The 22466-nt window shown below is 46.5% G+C and overlaps 2 protein-coding genes across 2 annotated transcripts in view; both read left to right on the top strand.

The window, feature by feature from the left end:
• The window catches only part of LOC143768300 (uncharacterized), a 401106-nt gene that overhangs the window by 279801 nt on the left and 98839 nt on the right, over positions 1–22466 (top strand). The window lies entirely within an intron of this gene.
• LOC143767131 (uncharacterized) overlaps positions 1–22466 on the top strand; it is a 94912-nt gene that overhangs the window by 41130 nt on the left and 31316 nt on the right. Inside the window, exons 4-8 of the mRNA XM_077255154.1 lie at positions 15567–15716; positions 15846–16025; positions 16108–16231; positions 16315–16412; positions 20340–20430. Of these exons, the coding sequence (XP_077111269.1) occupies positions 15567–15716; positions 15846–16025; positions 16108–16231; positions 16315–16412; positions 20340–20430 (643 nt within the window). The remainder of the gene's footprint in view (positions 1–15566; positions 15717–15845; positions 16026–16107; positions 16232–16314; positions 16413–20339; positions 20431–22466) is intronic.

Below are 22466 nucleotides of genomic sequence, written 5' to 3'. Positions count from 1 at the left end.
TCGCTGCTGCCTGTCACACTCAACGATATCGCTAGCCAGGACGCTGCAACGTCACGGATCGCTAGCGATATCGTTTAGTGTGAAGGTACCTTAACTTCTGCACTGATATGCTGGTGCCTGCTAAAAAGATTAGGTGTTTTGCAAACAACAAGCCATGGATAACAAAGGAATTGAAGCATTTGCTCAACAGGAAAAAAAAGGCATTTAAATTAGGCAACAAAGAGGAAATTAAAATGATACAGCATGAATTGAAGTATAAAATAAAGGAGGCCCGGGAAGCCTTCAGAATTAAACTTGAAAAGAAACTGTCCCACAATAATACCAGGGAGGTTTGCTCAGGAATGAAATTACTGACTGGGCTTAAGGTGAGGTCTGATCACGGGGGAGGAAAACTGGACAAGGCTAATGAGATGAACGAGTATTTCAATAGATTTAGCAGTACATGTGTACTACCAACTGATAGTGGATGGGAATTGGGTGCAAATTCTGCAACATTGATATTGGAGGAGGAGCAGACTAATTTTAGAGTATCCGAAAATGATGTGAGGAGGCAGTTTAAGTCACTTAACATTGGTAAAGCAGCAGGACCTGATGGACTCAGCTCACGTGTCCTTAAAGTTTGTGCAGACCAGCTGTGTACTGTCTTTACACTCCTATTTAATGGAAGTCTACAAACACAGAGGGTACCTGTGTTATGGAAAACTTCCTGTCTGGTGCCGGTACCCAAGACTTCTTCTCCTGCAACCCTAAATGACTATCGTCCTGTAGCCTTAACATCTCATGCTATGAAGGCCTTGGAAAGATTAGTTCTTGCTTACTTAAGACCGAGGGTTAACGCTTTTATTGATCCCCTTCAGTTTGCTTACCGACATAGATTGGGGGTGGATGATGCTATTCTTTCCCTGTTACATAGTGTACATTCATTTCTGGAGACTGACGGAACCATGGTGCGAGCGATGTTCTTTGATTTCTCGAGTGCATTTAATTCCCTGCAGCCACCTTTACTACACAAAAAATGACTGATATGAAGGTGGAGGTGGGGATGAGAAATTGGATAACTGACTACCTATCAGATCGGCCACAGTTTGTACAGATGGGAGCAGTTGTGTCAAGCAGATTACTGAGCAGTGTAGGTGCCCCCCAGGGAACGGTGCTTGCACCCTTTCTATTCACACTGTATACATCAGACTTTCAGTATAAATCTGATCTTTGCCACCTTCAAAAATTTTCGGATGACTCCGTGGTTGTGGGATGTATTAGGGGAGATCGGGGGGATGAGGAATATAGAAGGGTGTGTTGTGAATTCCGTTCTCGGGCTCCCTCCTGTGGTCATGAGTGGTACTGTGTGAGTTCTGTTCTTGGGCTCCCTCTGGTGGCTTTTAGCGATATGGCTGGTCTGTAGCTGGGATCCAGCTGCCTCGTTTTTTTGCTAGTCTGGCTCCTATTAAACTCCACCTGGACCTTTACTTGTGGCCTGCTGTCGTTGTATTCAGTACTGGTTCTGATCTCTCTGGGACTTCCCTTGTGACCTGTCTCCTCCTGGAGAAGCTAAGTCTTGCTAGTTCATGTTTGCTCATTGTTTTCTTGAAAATGTTTCTCAGTATATGATGAGTTCAGTCCAGCTTGCTTATATGTGATTTTCTCGCTTGCTGGAAGCTCTGGGGTGCAGAGTTGCGCCCCTCACATCGTGAGTCGGTGTGGGTTTTTTTTGTATTCTCTGCGTGGATAATTTTGATAGTATTTTATACTGACCGCACAGTTCCCTTGCTATCTTCTGACTATTTAGTGATTAGCGGGCCTCATTTGCTAAAACCTGTTTTCATTCCTACGTTTGTCTTTTCCCCTTAACTCACCGTTATTATTTGTGGGGGGCTGTCTAAACTTTGGGGTAATTTCTCTGAGGCAAGTGAGGCTTTGTTTCTCTCTAGGGGTAGCTAGTTTCTCAGGCAGTGAAGAGGCGTCTAGGTTGTCAGGAACGCTCCACGGCTGCCTTTAGTGTGTGTCGATAGGATCAGGGTTGCGGTCAGTAAAGTTCCCACATCCCCAGAGCTTGTCTTTAACCCCTTCCCGACCCATGATGCCTATGTGGCGTCATGGAATGATCGCGTCCCTGCAGATCGGGTGAAGGGGTTAACTCCTATTTTACCCTATCTGCAGGGAGAGGGGGAGTGGTACTTCAGCCCAGGGGGGGTGGCTTCACCCCCCCGTGGCTACGATCGCTCTGATTGGCTGTTGAAATTGAAACTGCCAATCAGAGCGATTTGTAATATTTCACCTAAAAAACTGGTGAAATATTACAATCCAGCCATGGCCGATGCTGCAATACCATCGGCCATGGCTGGAAAACCTGAAGTGACCCCCCCAGTGCTCCGTTATGGGGTCCGGTCCCCTCCGTCCTGTGCTCCGCTCCCCGTCCTGCCCGCTCCCCCCCTGCTCCTATGTCACCCCCCGGTGCTCCGACGCCCCCCGTGCCCCGATCTCCCCCCCCCTTATACTTACCGAGGCTCCCGGTGTCGGTCCGTCTCCTCGCTGGGCGCCGCCATCTTCCAAAATGGCGGGCGCATGCTCAGTGCGCCCGCCGAATCTGCCGGCCGGCAGATTCATTACAAGTACATTTTGATCGCTGTGGTAGGTTCTATCACAGCGATCAAAATAAAAAAATAATAAATAAACCCCCCCCTTTATCACCCCCATAGGTAGGGACAATAATAAAATAAAGAAAATATTTTTTTTTCTTTTTCCACTAGGGTTAGGGTTAGAACTAGGGTTAGAACTAGGGGTAGGGTTAGGGGTAGGGTTAGGGTTACGGGTAGGGTTAGGGGTAGGGTTATGGCATGTGCACACAGAGCGGATCGGCCGCGGATCCACAGCGGATCGGCCGCGGATCGGCCGCGGATCCGCAGCGGATCCGCAGCGGATCCGCAGCGGATCGGCCGCGGATCCGCAGCGGATTGGCCGCGGATCCGCAGCGGATCGGCCGCGGATCCGCAGCGCATCGGCCGCGGATCCGCAGCGCATCGGCCGCGGATCCGCAGCGCATCGGCCGCGGATCCGCAGCGCATCGGCCGCGGATCCGCAGCGGATCCGCAGCGGATCGGCAGCGGATCCGCAGCGGATCGGCCGCGGATCCGCAGCGGATCGGCCGCGGATCCGCAGCGGATAGGCAGCGGATTGGCCGCGGATCCACAGCGGATTGGCCGCGGATCCGCAGCGGATTGGCCGCTGCGAATTCGAAGCAGTTTTCCATCAGGTTTACAGTACCATGTACACCTAAGGAAAACCAAATCCGCTGTGCCCATGGTGCGGAAAATTCCGTGCAGAAACGCTGCATTGTATTTTCCGCAGCATGTCAATTCTTTGTGCGGATTCCACAGCGTTTTACACCTGTTCCTCAATAGGAATCCGCAGGTGAAATCCGCACAAAAAAACACTGGAAATCTGCTGTAAATCCGCAGGTAAAACGCAGTGCCTTTTACCTGCAGATTTTTCAAAAATCGTGCGGAAAAATCTCACACGAATCCGCAACGTGGGCACATAGCCTTAGGGTTAGGGTTGGAATTAGAGTTAGGGTTGGAATTAGGGCTAGGGTTTGAAATAGGGTTAAGATTAGGCTTGTGGTTAGGGTTACGGATAGGGTTAGGGGTGTGTTGGGGTTACAGTTGTGGTTAGGGTTGGGATTAGGGTTACGGTTGGGATTAGGGTTAGGATTAGGGTTGGAATTAGGGTTACGGGTGTGTTGCGGTTAGGGTTGTGGTTAGGGGTGTGTTGGGGTTAGGGTTGTGATTAGGGTTATGGCTACAGTTGGCATTAGGATTAGGGGTGTGTTGGGGTTAGTGTTGAAGTTAGAATTGAGGGGTTTCCACTGTTTAGGCACATCAGGGGTCTCCAAACGCAACATGGCGCCACCATTGATTCCAGCCAATCTTGCGTTCAAAAAGTCAAATGGTGCTCCCGCCCTTCCAAGCCCCGACGTGCGCCCAAACAGTGGTTTACCCCCACATTTGGGGTACCAGCGTACTCAGGACAAACTGGGCAACAACTGTTGGGGTCCAATTTCTCCTGTTACCCTTGCAAAAATAAAAAATTACTTGCTAAAACATAATTTTTGAGGAAAGAACAATTATTTTTTATTTTCACAGCTCTGCGTTATAAACTTCTGTGAAGCACTTGGGGGTTGAAAGTGCTCACCACACATCTAGATAAGTTCCTTCGGGGGTCTAGTTTCCAAAATGGGGTCACTTGTGGGGTGTTTCTACTGTTTAGGCACATCAGGGGCTCTGCAAATGCAATGTGACGCCCGCAGACCATTCCATCAAAGTCTGCATTTCAAATGTCACTACTTCCCTTCCGAGCCCTGACGTGTGCCCAAACAGTGGTTTACCCCCACATATGGGGTATCAGCGTACTCACAACAAACTGGGCAACAAATATTGGGGTCCAAATTCTCCTGTTACCCTTGTGAAAATAAAAAATTGCTTGCTAAAACATATTTTTTGAGGAAAGAAAAATGATTTTTATTTTCACGGCTCTGCGTTGTAAACTTCTGTGAAGCACTTGGGGGTTGAACGTGCTCACCACACATCTAGATAAGTTCCTTGGGGGGTCTAGTTTCTAAAATGGGGTCACTTGTGGGGGGTTTCTACTGTTTAGGCATATCAGGGGCTCTGCAAACGTAACATGATGCCCGCAGACCATTCCATCAAAGTCTGCATTCCAAAACGTCACTACTTCCCTTCCGAGCCCCGGCATGTGCCCAAACAGTGGTTTACCCCCACATATGGGGTATCAGCGTACTCAGGAGAAACTGGACAACAACTTTTGGGGTCCAATTTCTCCTGTTACTCTTTCAAAAATAAAAAATTCTAGGCTAAAAAAATATTTTTGATGAAAGGAAACACATTTATTATTTTCACGGCTCTGCGTTATAAACTTCTGTGAAGCACTTGGGGGTTCAAAGTGCTCACCACACATCTAGATAAGTTCCCTTGGGGGTCTAGTTTCCAAAATGGAGTCAATTGTGGGGAGTTCCTACTGTTTAGGCACATCAGGGACTCTGCAAACGCAACCTGATGCCCGCAGAGCATTCCATCAAAGTCTGCATTTCAAAACGTCACTACTTCCCTTCCGAACCCCGACGTGTGCCAAAACAGTGGTTTACCCCCACATATGGGGTATCAGCGTACTCAGGAGAAACTGGACAACAACTTTTGGGGTCCAATTTCTCCTGTTACTCTTGCAAAAATAAAACAATTCTGGGCTAAAAAAATATTTTTGAGGAAAGGAAACACATTTTTTATTTTCACGGCTCTGCGTTATAAACTTCTGTGAAGCACTTGGGGGTTCAAAGTGCTCACTACACATCTAGATAAGTTCCCTTGGGGGTCTAGTTTCCAAAATGGAGTCAATTGTGGGGAGTTCCTACTGTTTAGGCACATCAGGGGCTCTGCAAACGCAACCTGACGCCCGCAGAGCATTCCATCAAAGTCTGCATTTCAAAACGTCACTACTTCCCTTCCGAACCCTGAGGTGTGCCAAAACAGTGGTTTACCCCCACATATGGGGTATCAGCGTACTCAGGAGAAACTGGACAACAACTTTTGGGGTCCAATTTCTCCTGTTACCCTTGGGAAAATAAAAATTGTGGGCTAAAAAATCTTTTTTGAGAAAAGAAAAATTATTTTTTATTTTCATGGCTCTGCGTTATAAACTTCTGTGAAGCACTTGGGGGTTCAAAGTGCTCACCACACATCTAGATTAGTTCCTTGGGAGGTCTAGTTTCCAAAATGGGGTCACTTGTGCGGGAGCTCCAATGTTTAGGCACACAGGGGCTCTCCAAACGCGACATGGTGTCCGCTAATGATTGGAGCTAATTTTCCATTCAAAAAGCCAAATGGCGTGCCTTCCCTTCCGAGCCCTGCCGTGCGCCCAAACAGTGGTTTACCCCCACATATGGGGTATCATCGTACTCAGGACAAACTGGACAACAACATTTGGGGTCCAATTTCTCCTATTACCCTTGGGAAAATAAAAAATTCTGGGCTAAAAATCATTTTTGAGGAAAGAAAAATTATTTTTTTATTTTCACGGCTCTGCGTTATAAACTTCTGTGAAGCACCTGGGGGTTATAAGTGCTCACTATGCATCTAGATAAGTTCCTTGGGGGGTCTAGTTTCCAAAATGGGGTCACTTGTAGGGGAGCTCCAATGTTTAGGCACACAGGGGCTCTCCAAACGCGACATGGTGTCCGCTAACGATTGGAGCTAATTTTCCATTCAAAAAGTCAAATGGCACGCCTCCCCTTTCCGAGCCTTGCCGTGCACCCAAACAGTGGTTTACCCCCACATATGAGGTATCGGCATACTCAGGAGAAATTGCCCAACAAATTTTAGGATCCATTTTATCCTGTTGCCCATGTGAAAATGAAAGAATTGAGGCTAAAAGAAATTTTGTGTGAAAAAAAAGTACTTTTTCATTTTTGCGGATCAATTTGTGAAGCACCTGGGGGTTTAAAGTGCTCACTCACTATGCCTCTAGATGAGTTCCTTGGGGGGTCTAGTTTCCAAAATGGGGTCACTTGTGGAGGAGCTCCAATGTTTAGGCACACAGGGGCTTTCCAAACGCGACATGGTGTCCGCTAACGATGGAGATAATTTTTCATTCAAAAAGTCAAATGGCGCTCCTTCCCTTCCGAGCCTTACCATGTGCCCAAACAGTGGTTTACCCCCACATATGAGGTATTGGTGTACTCAGGAGAAATTGCCCAACAAAATTTAGGATCCATTTTATCCTGTTGCCCATGTGAAAATGAAAAAATTGAGGCTAAAATAATTTTTTTGTGAAAAAAAAGTACTTTTTCATTTTTACGGATCAATTTGTGAAGCACCTGGGGGTTTAAAGTGCTCACTATGCTTCTAGATAAGTTCCTTGGGGGGTCTAGTTTCCAAAATGTGGTCACTTGTGGGGGCGCTCCAATGTTTAGGCACACGGGGGCTCTCCAAACGCGACATGGTGTCCGCTAAAGATTGGAGCCAATTTTTCATTGAAAAAGTCAAATGGCGCTCCTTCCCTTCCGAGCCCTGCCGTGCGCCCAAACAGTAGTTTACCCCCACATATGAGGTATCAGCGTACTCAGGACAAATTGGACAACAACGTCCGTGGTCCAGTTTCTCCTTTTACCCTTGGGAAAATAAAAAATTGTTGCTAAAAGATCATTTTTGTGACTAAAAAGTTAAATGTTCATTTTTTCCTTCCATGTTGCTTCTGCTGCTGTGAAACACCTGAAGGGTTAATAAACTTCTTGAACTTCTTGAATGTGGTTTTGAGCACCTTGAGGGGTGCAGTTTTTAGAATGGTGTCACTTTTGGGTATTTTCAGCCATATAGAACCCTCAAACTGACTTCAAATGTGAGGTGGTCCCTAAAAAAAATGGTTTTGTAAATTTTGTTGTAAAAATGAGAAATCACTGGTCAAATTTTAACCCTTATAACTTCCTAGCAAAAAAAAAATTTGTTTCCAAAATTGTGCTGATGTAAAGTAGACATGTGGGAAATGTTATTTATTAACAATTTTGTGTCACATAACTCTCTGGTTTAACAGAATAAAAATTCAAAATGTGAAAATTGCGAAATTTTCAAAATTTTTGCCAAATTTCCGTTTTTTTCACAAATAAACTCAGAAATTATCGACCTAAATTTACCACTAACATGAAGCCCAATATGTCACGAAAAAACAATCTCAGAATCGCTAGGATCCGTTGAAGCGTTCCTGAGTTATTACCTCATAAAGGGACACTGGTCAGAATTGCAAAAAACGGCAAGGTCATGAAGGGGTTAAATTCTGGTTTACCTATCAGGTCAGTTTTTGTGATCCTTACCACCAGGATCATAACAAGGGTGGTGTCGAATTTCGTGGATTGGTGCAATGGTAACTATCTACAACTAAATGTTAAGAAAACCACGGAGTTGGTGGCCAACTATAGCAGGATTAAGTTGGAATGCTCACCGATCACTATTGCTGGGCAGGAGGTAGAGCAGATGGAGAGTTATAAATATTTGGGGGTCCATTTGGATAGCAAACTGGACTGGAGATGCCACTCAGAGACTGTCTACAAGAAGGGGATGAGCAGATTGTATTTCCTAAGGAAACTGAGGTTTTTTAATGTGTGCAGCAAGATGTTAGAAATGTTCTACCAGTCTGTGGTGGCAAGTGCCATCTTTTTTGCAATCATATGCTGGGGTAGTAGTGTGCGGGCCTCTGATGCTAATAAGCTGAATAAGATCATCAAGAAGGCAAGTTCTGCTGTCGGCTGCAATCTGGACTCTTTAGAGGAGGTAGTGGAGAGAAGAACTCTGAAAAAGTGTATGGAAATTATGAACAATAATGCACATCCACTATATGAGCTATTCATGAGACAGAAGAGCACCTTCAGTAACCGGCTAATACTTCTGAGGTGTAAGAAGGAAAAATTTAGGAAATCGTTTGTGCCAACTGCTATGGGTATGTACAACAATAACATTAGGGTTAAATCATAAAGGTGATTGTCTACTTTATTCCTTCTACTTTTCAGTTTACCCGCGGTGTGTGTCCTATTCTAATGTATAATGTCCTTCTGTCAACAAACTGTCATGTCAATTAAGTACGGTAATTCATTTTATGATTCTTATGATGTAAGTTGTGCTGCTGTGATACCATAATTTCCCACGGGATCAATAAAGTGTATCGTATCGTATCGTAAAGGGCAGAGAGCTCCACTCCTACTCTGACGCCAGCAAGGTGGAGGTGGGGTACTGGTATGGGCTGGGATCATCAAAGATGAACTTGTGGGACCTTTTCGGGTTGAGGATGGAGTGAAGCTCAACTCCCAGACCTACTGCCAGTTTCTGGAAAACAACTTCTTCAAGCAGTGGTACAAGAAGAAGTCGGTATTGTTCAAGAAAAATATAATTTTCATGCAGGACAATGCTCCGTCACATGCCTCCAACTACTCCACAGCGTGGCTGGCCAGTAAAGATCTCAAAGAAGAAAAAATAATGACATGGCCCCTTTGTTCACCTGATCTGAACCCCATAGAGAACATGTGGTCCCTCATAAAATGTGAGATCTACAGGGAGGGAAAACAGTCCACCTCTCGGAACAGTGTCTGGGAGGCTGTGGTGGCTGCTGCACGCAATGTTGATCGCAAACAGATCAAGCAACTGACAGAATCTATGGATGGAGGCTGCTGAGTGTCATCATAAAGAAAGGTGGCTATATTGGTCACTCATTTTTTGGGGTTATGTTTTTGCATGTCAGAAATGTTTATTTCTATATTTTGTGCAGTTATATTGGTTTACCTGGTGAAAATAAACAAGTGAGATTGGAAAATATTTGGTTTTTATTAAGTTGCCTAATAATTCTGCACAGTAATAGTTACCTGCCCAAACAGATATCCTCCTAAGATAGCCAAATCTAAAAAACCCCACTCCAACTTCCAAAAATATTAAGCTTTGATATTTGTGAGTCTTTTGGGTTGATTGAGAACATAGTTGTTGATCAATAATAAAAATAATCCTCTAAAACACAACTTGTCTAGTAATTCTGCATGCAGTGTATTTATATTACATAGATAGAAGAAAAGCCGGTAATTCAGCAGCTGCGGTGGTGTAAAATCACTGTAGGAGCCGACAGGATAGAAGACATGGATTACATACAGTAAATACAAATAGAATAGGTAGATATATAGATGTCAGTGACAAATACAATTAGTACAGTGTGTGCAGCTTACTGTACATGTATTTAATTCATAAAAGATTTTTCAGAAAAAAATGGTGTTGGCTCTGTGAGATCCCCGCTAGCATAGTGAGGAAGTCGCACAGTGCAGAGGTGAGTTCACCAGGAGAATTTTACTGTGGTGAATTTCAGCTCGCTTTTGCACTGTGCGACTTTCTCATGGTGCTAGCGGGGATCTCACTGAGGTCACCGCAGTTCAGCCCAGCTGGGAGCGCAGCATCAGTGACGTCACCGCTAGACACTGACTCTGCGTCCCCAGCAGTTCATTCACCAGTGGTTCTCAGCCTGGACGGTCACATCTTGGCACCGTCCAGATTGGAAACTATTTCTCCCCCAGACATGGATTATGGCATGGGACAGAACGACAGACAGCTATGGTATATTGTTATTTTATTATTTTAGTTTTAGCACAGGAGATCGAGGGCTTTGGTGGAATTAGGCGAGGTCATAAGTATAGTTTAATTGAGATTATTAAAGGAGTCTGTGTCATTTTTTCAATTCACTTTTTTCTTGCTGTGTCTTTATTTACCATATAACTATAGGATTAGTAATGGATAGGTGTCTTACTCTCCATTACTAAGCCGTGGGCTTGATGTCACCTGACAATACAAAGGTGACATCAACTACACAAATTTGAACCCCACTTGCCACCGCTACAGGGCAAGTGGGAAGAGCCAGGCAAAGTACCAGAATTGGCGCATCTAATAGATGTACCTTTTCTGGGCAGCTGCAGGTTGTTATTTTTAGGCTGGGGGGGTCAATGTCCATGGCCCCTTACCAGCCTGAGAATACCAGCCCCCAGCTGTCTGCTTTAGAAAAGCTGGTTGTTACAAAATGGGGTGAACCCCACTTTATTCTTGATAACCAACCTTGCTGAAGCTGATAGCTCAGGGTTGCAGCCCCCAGCTGTGAGTTTTGCCTGGCTGGTTATCAAAAATAGGAGGAAACCCATGCCTTTTTTTTATTTATTTACAGAGCAAAAGCTGCTCCTGCTCTCATGGGTATGTTCACACTGGGCGTTTTTGCTGAGCTTTTTTGACATAGAGCATGTCACTTCTTTCAGCATTTTTGCAGCGTCTTTTCACCCATTGACTTGAATGGATGGTAAAAAAAAGCTGCAAATACGCAGGTTGACCTTTTTTTGCAGCGCATTTGCTGCAGAAAAGTCAAGGACAGCCGGATGTGACCTCACACTTAGCTCTGCTACGTATAGATGACAGGCTGCGTGATGCATCCATAAAGCCTGTCATTAAGCAGAGTGGACACAGTGTTAGACCTGCTGTCATATGCATTACAGCATGGCAAACACCGCTTCTGAACGGTGGTGAAACCATCCCCGCCGGTCAGAGAGCCGCGGTTCCCCCACTGTCAAAAGACAGCGGCAGTGCTCAGCTGTAATTGGAGGTAAACAGATTACCTCCGGTCACTGGTGTCAGCTGATGGGACAACTGCTCCCATCATCCGACACCTGCTGCCGCTGATAACAAGCCAGGCAAAACTCACTGCTGGTGGCTGCAACCCTCAACTGTCAGCTTCAGCAAGGCTAGTTATCAAGAATGGAGGGGTCCTCACACTGTATTTTTTAATAATTCTCCCAGTGAACTCGCCTCTGTACCGTGCGACTTTCTCACGGTGCTAGCGGGGTTTCTCACCGAGGTCACCACAGTTCAGCCCGGCTGGGAACGGAGCATCAGTGATGTCACCGCCAGACACTGAGGCTGCACTCGCAGCAGCTCGATCACCAGTGGCTCACTCAGCCTGTACGGTCACATCTTGGCACCGTCCAGGTTGGAAACTATTTCTCCACCAGACATGGATTACTGCGTGGGGCAGAACGATGGAGAGGTGAGGGACAGGGGCGTAACTACCGCGGTCGCAGCGGTCGCCATTGCGACCGGGCCCCGCAGGTCAGGGGCCCCGGGCCGGCAGGTCTGAGCAGGGCCAGGCTGGCCATCGGGCACTTCTGGCAAATGCCAGAAGAGCCGATGCCAGTAGTGGGCCGCTGCACTGTTCCTCCCCCGGAACCCCCCCCAGTGCCGCCGCCGCCGCCGCATTTAACTATACCGGCGTCTATGACACCGGTATAGTTCAATGCAATGATGGGAGGAGAGAGCGTCACCTGACGCTTCCTCTCCCATCATTCCCCGCTCTGCCTCTGACAGTACACTGCGGGTGCGCGATGACGTCATATCATCGCGCACCTGCAGTGTCCTGGGCAGACTGCAGCCGCCGGGAGCAGCGCGGGCAAAAGGAAGGGTGAGGAGAGTTTTTTTTTTTTTTCTTTTTAACCGGACTGTGGGGCCATTATCGGGGGGGGGGGGGGGGATGAGATGTGGGCTGTGCTCTATATATCCCTGTGCGGGCTCTGCTGTATATACCCCTGTGGGGGCTGTGCTGTATATATCCCTGTGCGGGCTCTGCTGTATATATCCCTGTGCGGGCTCTGCTGTATATACCACTGTGCGGGCTCTGCTGTATATACCACTGTGCGGGCTCTGCTGTATATAACACTGTGCGGGCTGTGCTGGATATACCACTGTGCGGGCTCTGCTGTATATAACACTGTGCGGGCTGTGCTGTATATACCACTGTGCGGGCTGTGCTCTATATACCCCTGTGCGGGCTCTGCTGTATATAACACTGTGCGGGCTGTGCTCTATATACCACTGTGCGGGCTCTGCTGTATATAACACTGTGCGGGCTGTGCTGGATATACCACTGTGCGGGCTGTGCTGTATATACCCCTGTGCGGGCTGTGCTGGATATACCACTGTGCGGTCTGTGCTGGATATACCACTGTGCGGTCTGTGCTGGATATACCACTGTGCGGTCTGTGCTGGATATACCACTGTGAGGGCTGTGCTGGATATACCACTGTGCGGGCTGTGCTGGATATACCACTGTGCGGGCTCTGCTGTATATAACACTGTGCGGGCTGTGCTGTATATACCACTGTGCGGGCTGTGCTCTATATACCCCTGTGCGGGCTCTGCTGTATATAACACTGTGCGGGCTGTGCTCTATATACCACTGTGCGGGCTCTGCTGTATATAACACTGTGCGGGCTGTGCTGGATATACCACTGTGCGGTCTGTGCTGGATATACCACTGTGAGGGCTGTGCTCTATATACCCCCTGTGCTGGCTGTGCTGTATATACCCCTGTGCGGGCTGTGCTGTATATACCCCTGTGCGGGCTGTGCTGTATATACCCCTGTGCGGGCTGTGCTGTATATACCCCTGTGCGGGCTGTGCTGTATATACCCCTGTGCGGGCTGTGCTGGATATACCACTGTGCGGGCTGTGCTGTATATAACACTGTGCGGGCTGTGCTGTATATACCCCTGTGCGGGCTGTGCTGTATATACCCCTGTGCGGGCTGTGCTGTATATACCACTGTGCGGGCTGTGCTGGATATACCACTGTGCGGTCTGTGCTGTATATACCACTGTGCGGGCTGTGCTGTATATACCACTGTGCGGTCTGTGCTGTATATACCACTGTGCGGGCTGTGCTGTATATACCACTGTGCGGGCTCTGCTGTATATACCACTGTGAGGGCTGTGCTCTATATACCCCCTGTGCGGGCTGTGCTGTATATACCCCTGTGCGGGCTGTGCTGTATATACCCCTGTGCGGGCTGTGCTGTATATACCCCTGTGCGGGCTGTGCTGGATATACCACTGTGAGGGCTGTGCTGGATATACCACTGTGCGGGCTGTGCTGTATATACCCCTGTGCGGGCTGTGCTGGATATACCACTGTGCGGTCTGTGCTGGATATACCACTGTGCGGTCTGTGCTGGATATACCACTGTGCGGTCTGTGCTGGATATACCACTGTGAGGGCTGTGCTGGATATACCACTGTGCGGGCTGTGCTGGATATACCACTGTGCGGGCTGTGCTGGATATACCACTGTGCGGTCTGTGCTGGATATACCACTGTGAGGGCTGTGCTCTATATACCCCCTGTGCTGGCTGTGCTGTATATACCCCTGTGCGGGCTGTGCTGTATATACCCCTGTGCGGGCTGTGCTGGATATACCACTGTGCGGGCTGTGCTGTATATACCCCTGTGCGGGCTGTGCTGGATATACCACTGTGCGGTCTGTGCTGGATATACCACTGTGCGGTCTGTGCTGGATATACCACTGTGCGGTCTGTGCTGGATATACCACTGTGAGGGCTGTGCTGGATATACCACTGTGCGGGCTGTGCTGGATATACCACTGTGCGGTCTGTGCTGGATATACCACTGTGAGGGCTGTGCTCTATATACCCCCTGTGCTGGCTGTGCTGTATATACCCCTGTGCGGGCTGTGCTGTATATACCCCTGTGCGGGCTGTGCTGTATATACCCCTGTGCGGGCTGTGCTGGATATACCACTGTGAGGGCTGTGCTGGATATACCACTGTGCGGTCTGTGCTGGATATACCACTGTGCGGTCTGTGCTGGATATACCACTGTGCGGGCTGTGCTGGATATACCACTGTGCGGGCTGTGCTGGATATACCACTGTGCGGGCTGTGCTGGCACCCAACACCATGTTGCAGTGCAGGAGATTCCTGCAACAGTCCGAGGCGTATCTAGGGGAAGCGGGGCAGGGGAAGGTGGGGGGGTTGTGGGGGCGGGGGAAGGTGGGGGGGGGGGTAGGGGGGGGCCCCATTTGGAAGTTCGCACCGGGGCCCATAACTTTGTAGTTACGCCACTGGTGAGGGATATTGTTGTTTTATTATTTTTGGTTTATTACAGGAGAACAAGGGCTTCAGTGGAATTAGGCGAGGTCGTAAGTATGGTTTAATTGAGATTATTAAAGGATTCGGTGTCATTCTTTCAGTTAAAGAACTTTTCTCTGGGTGTCTGTGTTTTCTTGTAATGTGACTATGGGGTTAGTAATGGGGGCGTCTTATTGATGCCTCTCCATTACTAACCTCGGGGCTTGATGTCACCGGACAATACAAAGGTGACACCAACCCCCCCAACTATTACCCCACTTGCCACCGCTAAAGGGCAAGTGGGAAGAGAGAGGCTAAGTGCCAGAATTGGTGCATCTTAGAGATGTGCCTTTTCCGAGGTGGCTGAGAGTTGATGTTTTTAGCCTGGGGGGGCAGTAACCATGGCCCTTTTCTAGGCTATTAATATCAACCCGCAGCTGTCTGCATAGGCTTTGCTGGTTATTAAATATAAGGGGACCCTATGTCACTTTTTTGGGGGGTCCCCCATTTTAATAGCCACTAAAGGCTTAAGTATACAATTGTAAGCTGATATTAATAGCCTCGGAAGCTCCGTGGGTATTACCCCCTTCCTAGGCTACAAACAAACTTCTGTGTGTGAATCAGACCTGAGATCTAACGTGATAGAAGATTATTGTGTGGGGAAGATGGGAAACCTTCATATAGACGGCCGGTGGTGATGGAGTCAGTGACCGACTCTGGCCAAATATGTTTCTAGAGCCGTAGTAGAAGATGAAGATGTCGTCCTCATCATGAAGTAGTTATTTCTCATGTCGTGTAATGAATATCTCCTGCAGTATTACTAATGCCGATTCCAGGGTCGGTAAATGAGAATTAGCGTTATGGAAGATGAGTCTATGAGAAACGTATTCAGCTGCCGACTCCGAGGAAGAAACTGCTTGTTGTCTGTGGCCTAAATATATAGGATTTATTAGTAGATGTAAAGAAGGAAACTAAATACTGTAAATTAATAAATCTCCTCATATGTTTCCCTTATTATCTCCAGTAATTGTATTATTACACTGGATTCTTATGGTGTTACATCGGCTCATCTTCTCATTCAGGTCTCTACAATATCGGATCCTCTCAGTGAAGATCTTCTACAAAAGAACATTTTCCTGATTTACCCATCACAGATGGATATGGAAAGAGACAAGATGGCGGAGAGGATATTACACCTCACCCTAGAGATCCTCTTCCGGCTTACTGGAGAGGTGAGAGATTCTGATGACGTCACATTACATCATTCTTATCTATGGGAATAACAGATGGACAGAACTGGAGAGGTGAGGACTCTGGAAATGTCTGTAGTGAGATTTATTAATGTGTCTCTCCATTACCAGGATTACACAGTGGTGAAGAAGACCTCTAGTGATCGCTGTCAGGACCCTGTGTCTGAGGGATGGGGAAGACCCCTGAGCCCAATCACGGGGCCTCCACCTCACCCCCTGATCCATGAGGACATCAATGACCAGAAGATACTAGAACTCATCTACAAGATGATTGAGTTGCTGACTGGAGAGGTGACACTGCTGGGAATGCTGGGACATTATACAGTAACACTATGAAGGGATCGGGGGATGACGGTATCATTGTATGTGTCAGGTTCCTATAAGGTGTCAGGATGTCGCTGTCTATTTCTCCATGGAGGAGTGGGAGTATTTAGAAGGACACAGAGATCTGTACAAGAACGTCATAATGGAGGTTCCCCAGACCCTCACATCTCCAGGTAATAGACAGGACTAAATACACACGGCCTATAATTATCTGTATGTAAAGAATGAATTCAGTCCCTGTATGTGTTTCCTCCAGATCTATCCAGTAAGAGGACAACACCAGAGAGATGTCCCCGTCCTCTTCTTCCACAGGACTGCAAGCAAGAAGGTCCCAGTGCTCCTCAGGATCATCAGGTAGATGGAGAGAAGGTGTCAGGAGTAGTGTTGAGCGATACCTTCCGATATTCGAAAGTATCGGTATCGGATTGGATCGGCCGTTACCGGCAAAATATCGGATCTCGCCGATACCGATACCCGATACCCATACAAATCAATGGGACACAAATATCGGAAGGTATCCTGGATGGTTCCCAGGGTCTGAAGGAGAGGAAACTCTCCTTCAGGCCCTGGGATCTATAGTCATGTAAAAAATAAAGAATAAAAATATGGATATACTCACCCCTCCGGCGGACCCTGGGCCTTAGCGATGTAACCGGCAGCCTCCGTTCCTAAGAATGCAGAGTGAAGGACCTTCGATGACGTCGCGGCTTGTGATTGGTCGCGTGACCGCTCATGTGACCGATCACGCGACCAATCACAAGCCGCGACGTCATCGCAGGTCCTACTTACTGCATTCTTAGGAACGGAGGCTGCCGGTTACATCGCTAAGGTCCAGGGTCCCGCATAAAGCCTTCGATAGTATAGAATGGCAATACCTGTGGTCGGTTCTGAGTCGCTTTGGGTTTGGGCCGGTTTTTGTGTCGTGGGTGAGGCTCCTATACTCCTCTCCAGTGGCTAAAATCAGGGTGAACAATGCAATGTCAGACGGTTTTCAGCTGTTTCGGGGAACGAGGCAGGGATGCCCGTTGTCCCCGTTGCTGTTTGCTCTAGCGGTGGAACCCCTGGCAGCGGCTATCAGAAGGTCTCAGTTAGTAAAAGGGTTTGTGTATGGGAAAATGGAGGAAAAAATTGCTCTGTATGCTGACGACATTTTGCTTTTTTTTGAGGGTCCTGGGGAACCTTTGAGGAATGTAATTTCATTAATTGAAGAATTTGGGCAAATTTCAGGGTTGATTATCAATTGGGACAAATCAAGTGTTTTACAGGTGGATAGAGGAGTGGATTGTACGAGGGAGGTAGAAGAAGGTACAAAATTAAGGGTGGTTTAACAATTTAAATATTTAGGGATCCAGGTGTCTCTCCCCTTGACTAGATTTGAGGAGCTCAATCTTGAACCATTAATAACCAAACTACGGGCCAAAATCTCAGCGTGGAATAAGCTACATTTGTCGGTGGTGGGTAGAGTAAATCTCCTTAAGATGGTTGTGATGCCACAGGTTTTGTATATTTTGCATAATTCTCCGGTTTGGATCCCGTGGACTAGATTCCGTAGACTTAAATCATTATTTGGAGAGTTGGTATGGGGTGGGAGGTGTTGTGAATTCCGTTCTCGGGCTCCCTCCTATGGTCATGAGTGGTACTGTGTGAGTTCTGTTCTTGGGCTCCCTTGGGTGGCTTTTAGCGATACGGCTGGTCTGTAGCTGGGATCCAGCTGCCTCGTTTTCTGCTAGTCTGGCTCCTATTTAACTCCACCTGGACCTTTACTTGTTGCCTGCTGTCATTGTATTCACTACTGGTTCTGATCTCTCTGGGACTCCCCTTGTGACCTGTCTCCTCCTGGAGAAGCTAAGTCTTGCTAGTTCATGTTTGCTCATTGTTTTCTTGAAAATGTTTCTCACTATATGATGAGTTCAGTCCAGCTTGCTTATATGTGATTTTCTCGCTTGCTGGAAGCTCTGGGGTGCAGAGTTGCGCCCCTCACATCGTGAGTCGGTGTGGGTTTTTTTTGTATTCTCTGCGTGGATAATTTTGATAGTATTTTATACTGACCGCACAGATTCCTTGCTATTTTCTGACTATTTAGTGTTAGCGGGCCTCATTTGCTAAAACCTGTTTTCATTCCTACGTTTGTCTTTTCCCCTTAACTCACCGTTATTATTTGTGGGGGGCTGTCTAAACTTTGGGGTAATTTCTCTGAGGCAAGTGAGGCTTTGTTTCTCTCTAGGGGTAGCTAGTTTCTCAGGCTGTGAAGAGGTGTCTAGGTTGTCAGGAACGCTCCACGGCTGCCTTTAGTGTGTGTCGATAGGATCAGGGTTGCAGTCAGTAAAGTTCCCACATCCCCAGAGCTTGTCTTTAAATTCTGGTTTACCTATCAGGTCAGTTTTTGTGATCCTTACCACCAGGATCATAACAGGGAGGTGCCCGAGAATTAGGCAGGAGATACTGCAGAGACCTAAAGATGAGGGGGGCCTTGCTCTCCCTATTCCCTGGTTGTACTTTTTGGTGGCACAAAGCCAACATCTTAGGGGATGGGGGAAAGGACTTGAGGAAGGCCGGGGTCATAGCAGTCTGATATATATTATTGGTATGTGGCCTTTATGTCAGGGCCTAGAAGCAGGACTATTCAAGAAATTGGGAACTCGTCTTCACACCATAAATTTAATTCATAAGGTATGGCAGACGCTTAAACGAATAAGGGGGGTTGGGGGATTTACGGAATTTTCACCTATTTGGGATAACTCTTCCTTTCAAGAATTCAATCATATGGAAGGATTGGGGGAGTGGAGGGAAAAAGGCATTGGGTTGATAAGTCAGTTGATGCAGAATGGGAGCCTTAAACCTTTCGATGTGCTGCAGCAGGAGTTCCAGATCTCGAGATTAAAATTATATCAATACAGACGGGTTCAGCACGCATTTCAGGCACAAAAAAGGAGGGGGCCTATAGTGATCCAGAAGGATCTAATGTTAGACTTTATACTAAATAACAATGGAACAAAAGGGGCTATATCCGAAGTATATGGTGATCTGCTACACACCTTTCTACTAGATTACCCTATAAAGGCCAGAGGGAAGTGGGAGGCCGAATTGGGGGAAATAGACGATGATAGGTGGGAGTCTATCTTAGAATACATACCCAGGTTATCGATGAGTGAACCTGGGAGAATGTCACAATTGTATGTGATAAATAGGGCCTATAGGACACCTGATATATTGTTTAAAGCCGGGTTGAAAGACGATTCTGGGTGTCCTAGGTGCTCCCAGTCTCAGGCGGGCATATTACACATGTTATGGCTTTGTCCCAGACTATTTGCGTTTTGGGTTGTAGTGCTGAACCAAATTGGGGTGATCTATGGGTGTTCGATTCCCAGGGATCCTGTGGTTTGTGTACTTGGGTATGTGGAGGAAATCCTGGCCGACGAAACTGCCAAAATGGCTATAGCTAGATTATTGTTCATTGCGAGAAAGGTGATTGCAAGGTATTGGATTAGAGAGGAACCTCCTACTAAACGTGAGTTTATTGCACAGGCAAATCATATTGTCCAGCTCAAAAAAAGTATATATAATAAAAGGAATAGAATGGGCTTCTTTCAAAAGCTGTGGCAGCCATGGCTGGATGGGAATAATTGAGAGATTGTGATAAAAAGTTGCAAATACTGTAATATGTATGTATTGTTTTTTTTTTGTTTTCTCTTCTTTCCAGGAGTAATGTTTGGTCGGAGATGGGTCTTCAGAGGGGAGGGGGGGAAGGGAAGGGTTGTTTCTTTTAAAACAAAAACACCAATGTACCCTGTTTATTTGTATGGATACTGTTGTATTTATTATGTACAATAAAAATATCTGATTAAAAAAAAAAGGTCCAGGGGCCGCCGGAGGGGTGAGTATATCCATATTTTTTATTTTTATTCTTTATTTTTTACATAAATATGGATCCCAGGGCCTGAAGGAGAGTCTCCTCTCCTCCAATCCCTGGGAACCATACACTGGGAACTTCCGATTCCGATTTCCTATATCACTAAAATATCGGAACTCGGTATCGGAATTCCGATACAGCAAATATCGGCCGATACCCGATACTTGCGGTATCGGAATGCTCAACACTAGTCAGGAGATCTCCCCCATGATGTGTAGACGCCGGTGAAGGTCTTGTGCTCAGTCTTGTTTTATCCACCAGTATTATATGTTTTATACTTGTGTAATGAGAACGGTGGAGATGGCAGGATTAGAGCTGATCATAGATGGGACTTCTCCATCTGTCGGTGACTGTTATAATATTTGTTTCAGGGTGAAGATCTGACCCATATTAATACTACAGAGACATATGTGAGGGGGGATGAGTGGTGTGAAGAGGAGATTCCCACATATGACTACCCAGGTGAGTAGTAACCACTAAATGCAGAGAAGTCACAGATTCTTCTCATCACCGGCTGTGGCTGCTTTATCGGTGGTGTAGTCCGGCCGTATTACCATGATCACCATTTTACCTCTAGACCACAACATTCTCCTCCACCCAAAACTGTTCAAATGACTTTGGTCATTGAAAGCCCTTTTCTATATAACTTACAACCTGGAGGATTAACCTACCCCCTGGTATTTTTTTTAAATTAATTCTTAGTTTTACACTGTGTCCCAGTATTATTATTATTTATTATTATAGCGCCATTTATTTCATGGCGCTTTACATGTGGGGAGGGGTATACATAATAAAGCAAGCACAATAAAAACAAGCACAATAATTTTAATACAAGTCACGACTTGTACAGTAGTGGAGAAGACCCTTCCCGCGAGGGCTCACAATCTACAAGGGATGGGTGAGGATACAGTAGGTGTGGGTCATCAGCATAGAGGTGATACTGAAAACCGTGAGATTCTATGAGCTGTCCCAGGCCAAAGGTGTAAATGGAGAAGAGCAGGGGCCCTAGGACTGAACCTTGTGGGACTCCGACAGATAGGGGGCGAGGTGAGGAGGTGGTGTGTGAGTGGGAGACGCTGAATGTCCGGTCTGTTAGGTATGACGAGATCCAGGATAGGGCCAAGTCTGTGATGCCAAGGGATGAGAGGGTCTGTAATAATAGGGAATGGTCCAGTGTCAAAGGCAGCCGACAGGTCCAGGAGGAGGAGGACAGAGTAGTGTTGCTTGCTCTTGGCAGTTAATAGGTCATTGGTGACCTTAGGGCAGTTTCAGTGGAGTGGTGTGACCGGAAGCCAGATTGTAAGCGGTCGAAGAGGGAGCAGGAAGATAGATGGGAGGACAGTTCAAGATGGACGTGTTGTTCCAGTAGTTTTGAGGCATAAGGGAGAAGTGATATAGGGCGATAGCTACACTACAAAAATTTCGCACACCTAAGAAAATAAGAAACAAGTCATAAAAAGGCAACTAGAAGATCCTTTGGTCTTGCCTATTGTGGAGCGTCTTGTTCTATCAGCCTTGGGACTTGGGAAATGTTTTTTCTGCACATTATTGTGAACCGTTTCAATCCAGTTTGGAACAGGGGTTGTTTCCCCTGGTATCCTTTTTGACTCATATTATGGTTACTATTCTTGGTTACTGTTGGCCAGAGATTAATGTTGGGCATGGTCTGTGGGGTTACGCACATAATTGCTCCCCTACGTCCTTACATACTTTGGCTTTCTGCCTGGGGTATTCAATTTTCTCTTGTTCATACTCTCACCTGGTAGTTGTGGCTCATGAGAATTTTTGCTTAGTAGCTTGGTTATGTTTGGTTTTTGGGTATTTACCTTTAATAAATGTTATATGTTATTATTGTATTATAAGACTACCTTGCTATTTATTAAATGATCTTATTATTGACTGTTACTTATTATGTCTCCTAATAAAGTTATTTCTTAATATCTGTAATTGAACTCTAGCAACTTCTCTGATTTAATTTGATGTGTGTATGAGCCTTTCTGATTATTGTATGGATGCCCCCGGGGGATGCTTGGTATTGGATGGTGTATGGGATATATAGGTGGCCTTTATTTATCCCATTTTGTTTGCCCCATGTTTATGGCTCTATGTATTATTAGGTACACCCACTTTTGGTATTTGGGCTCCTTGCTCTTTTGAACATGGTTCCACCTTTTTCCTTATGGACTTAGTATTCTAACCATGTGGGCAATTTTTGCAGATATACTAAAGGCATGTTTTGAATATCATTATGGCATCCTTCGGGAGCCGTATTTATGTTATAATCCTGGCCCCTAACTCACTTGCCTGCCACATATCCAGGGTACCATAATGTGCTTTCTTTCTCCCCCTCTCCCGTTCTTTTGCCTGTAGGTAATGTCTACATGGCCCCCTCTTCAACTTACCCATACGTCTGGTGTTATGATATGTATTGGCTATGTTATCTGTCCCCTAGGTAATCTCTATGTGCCGTTTGGGCCCACCATGCCCTTATGGGTTAT

The sequence above is a fragment of the Ranitomeya variabilis genome, chromosome 4 (assembly GCF_051348905.1).
Source record: "Ranitomeya variabilis isolate aRanVar5 chromosome 4, aRanVar5.hap1, whole genome shotgun sequence".
In the NCBI taxonomy this organism is placed as follows: domain Eukaryota; kingdom Metazoa; phylum Chordata; class Amphibia; order Anura; family Dendrobatidae; genus Ranitomeya; species Ranitomeya variabilis.
The sequence above is the reverse complement of the archived record's forward strand: the minus strand, read 5'-3'. Positions and strand labels throughout refer to the sequence as shown.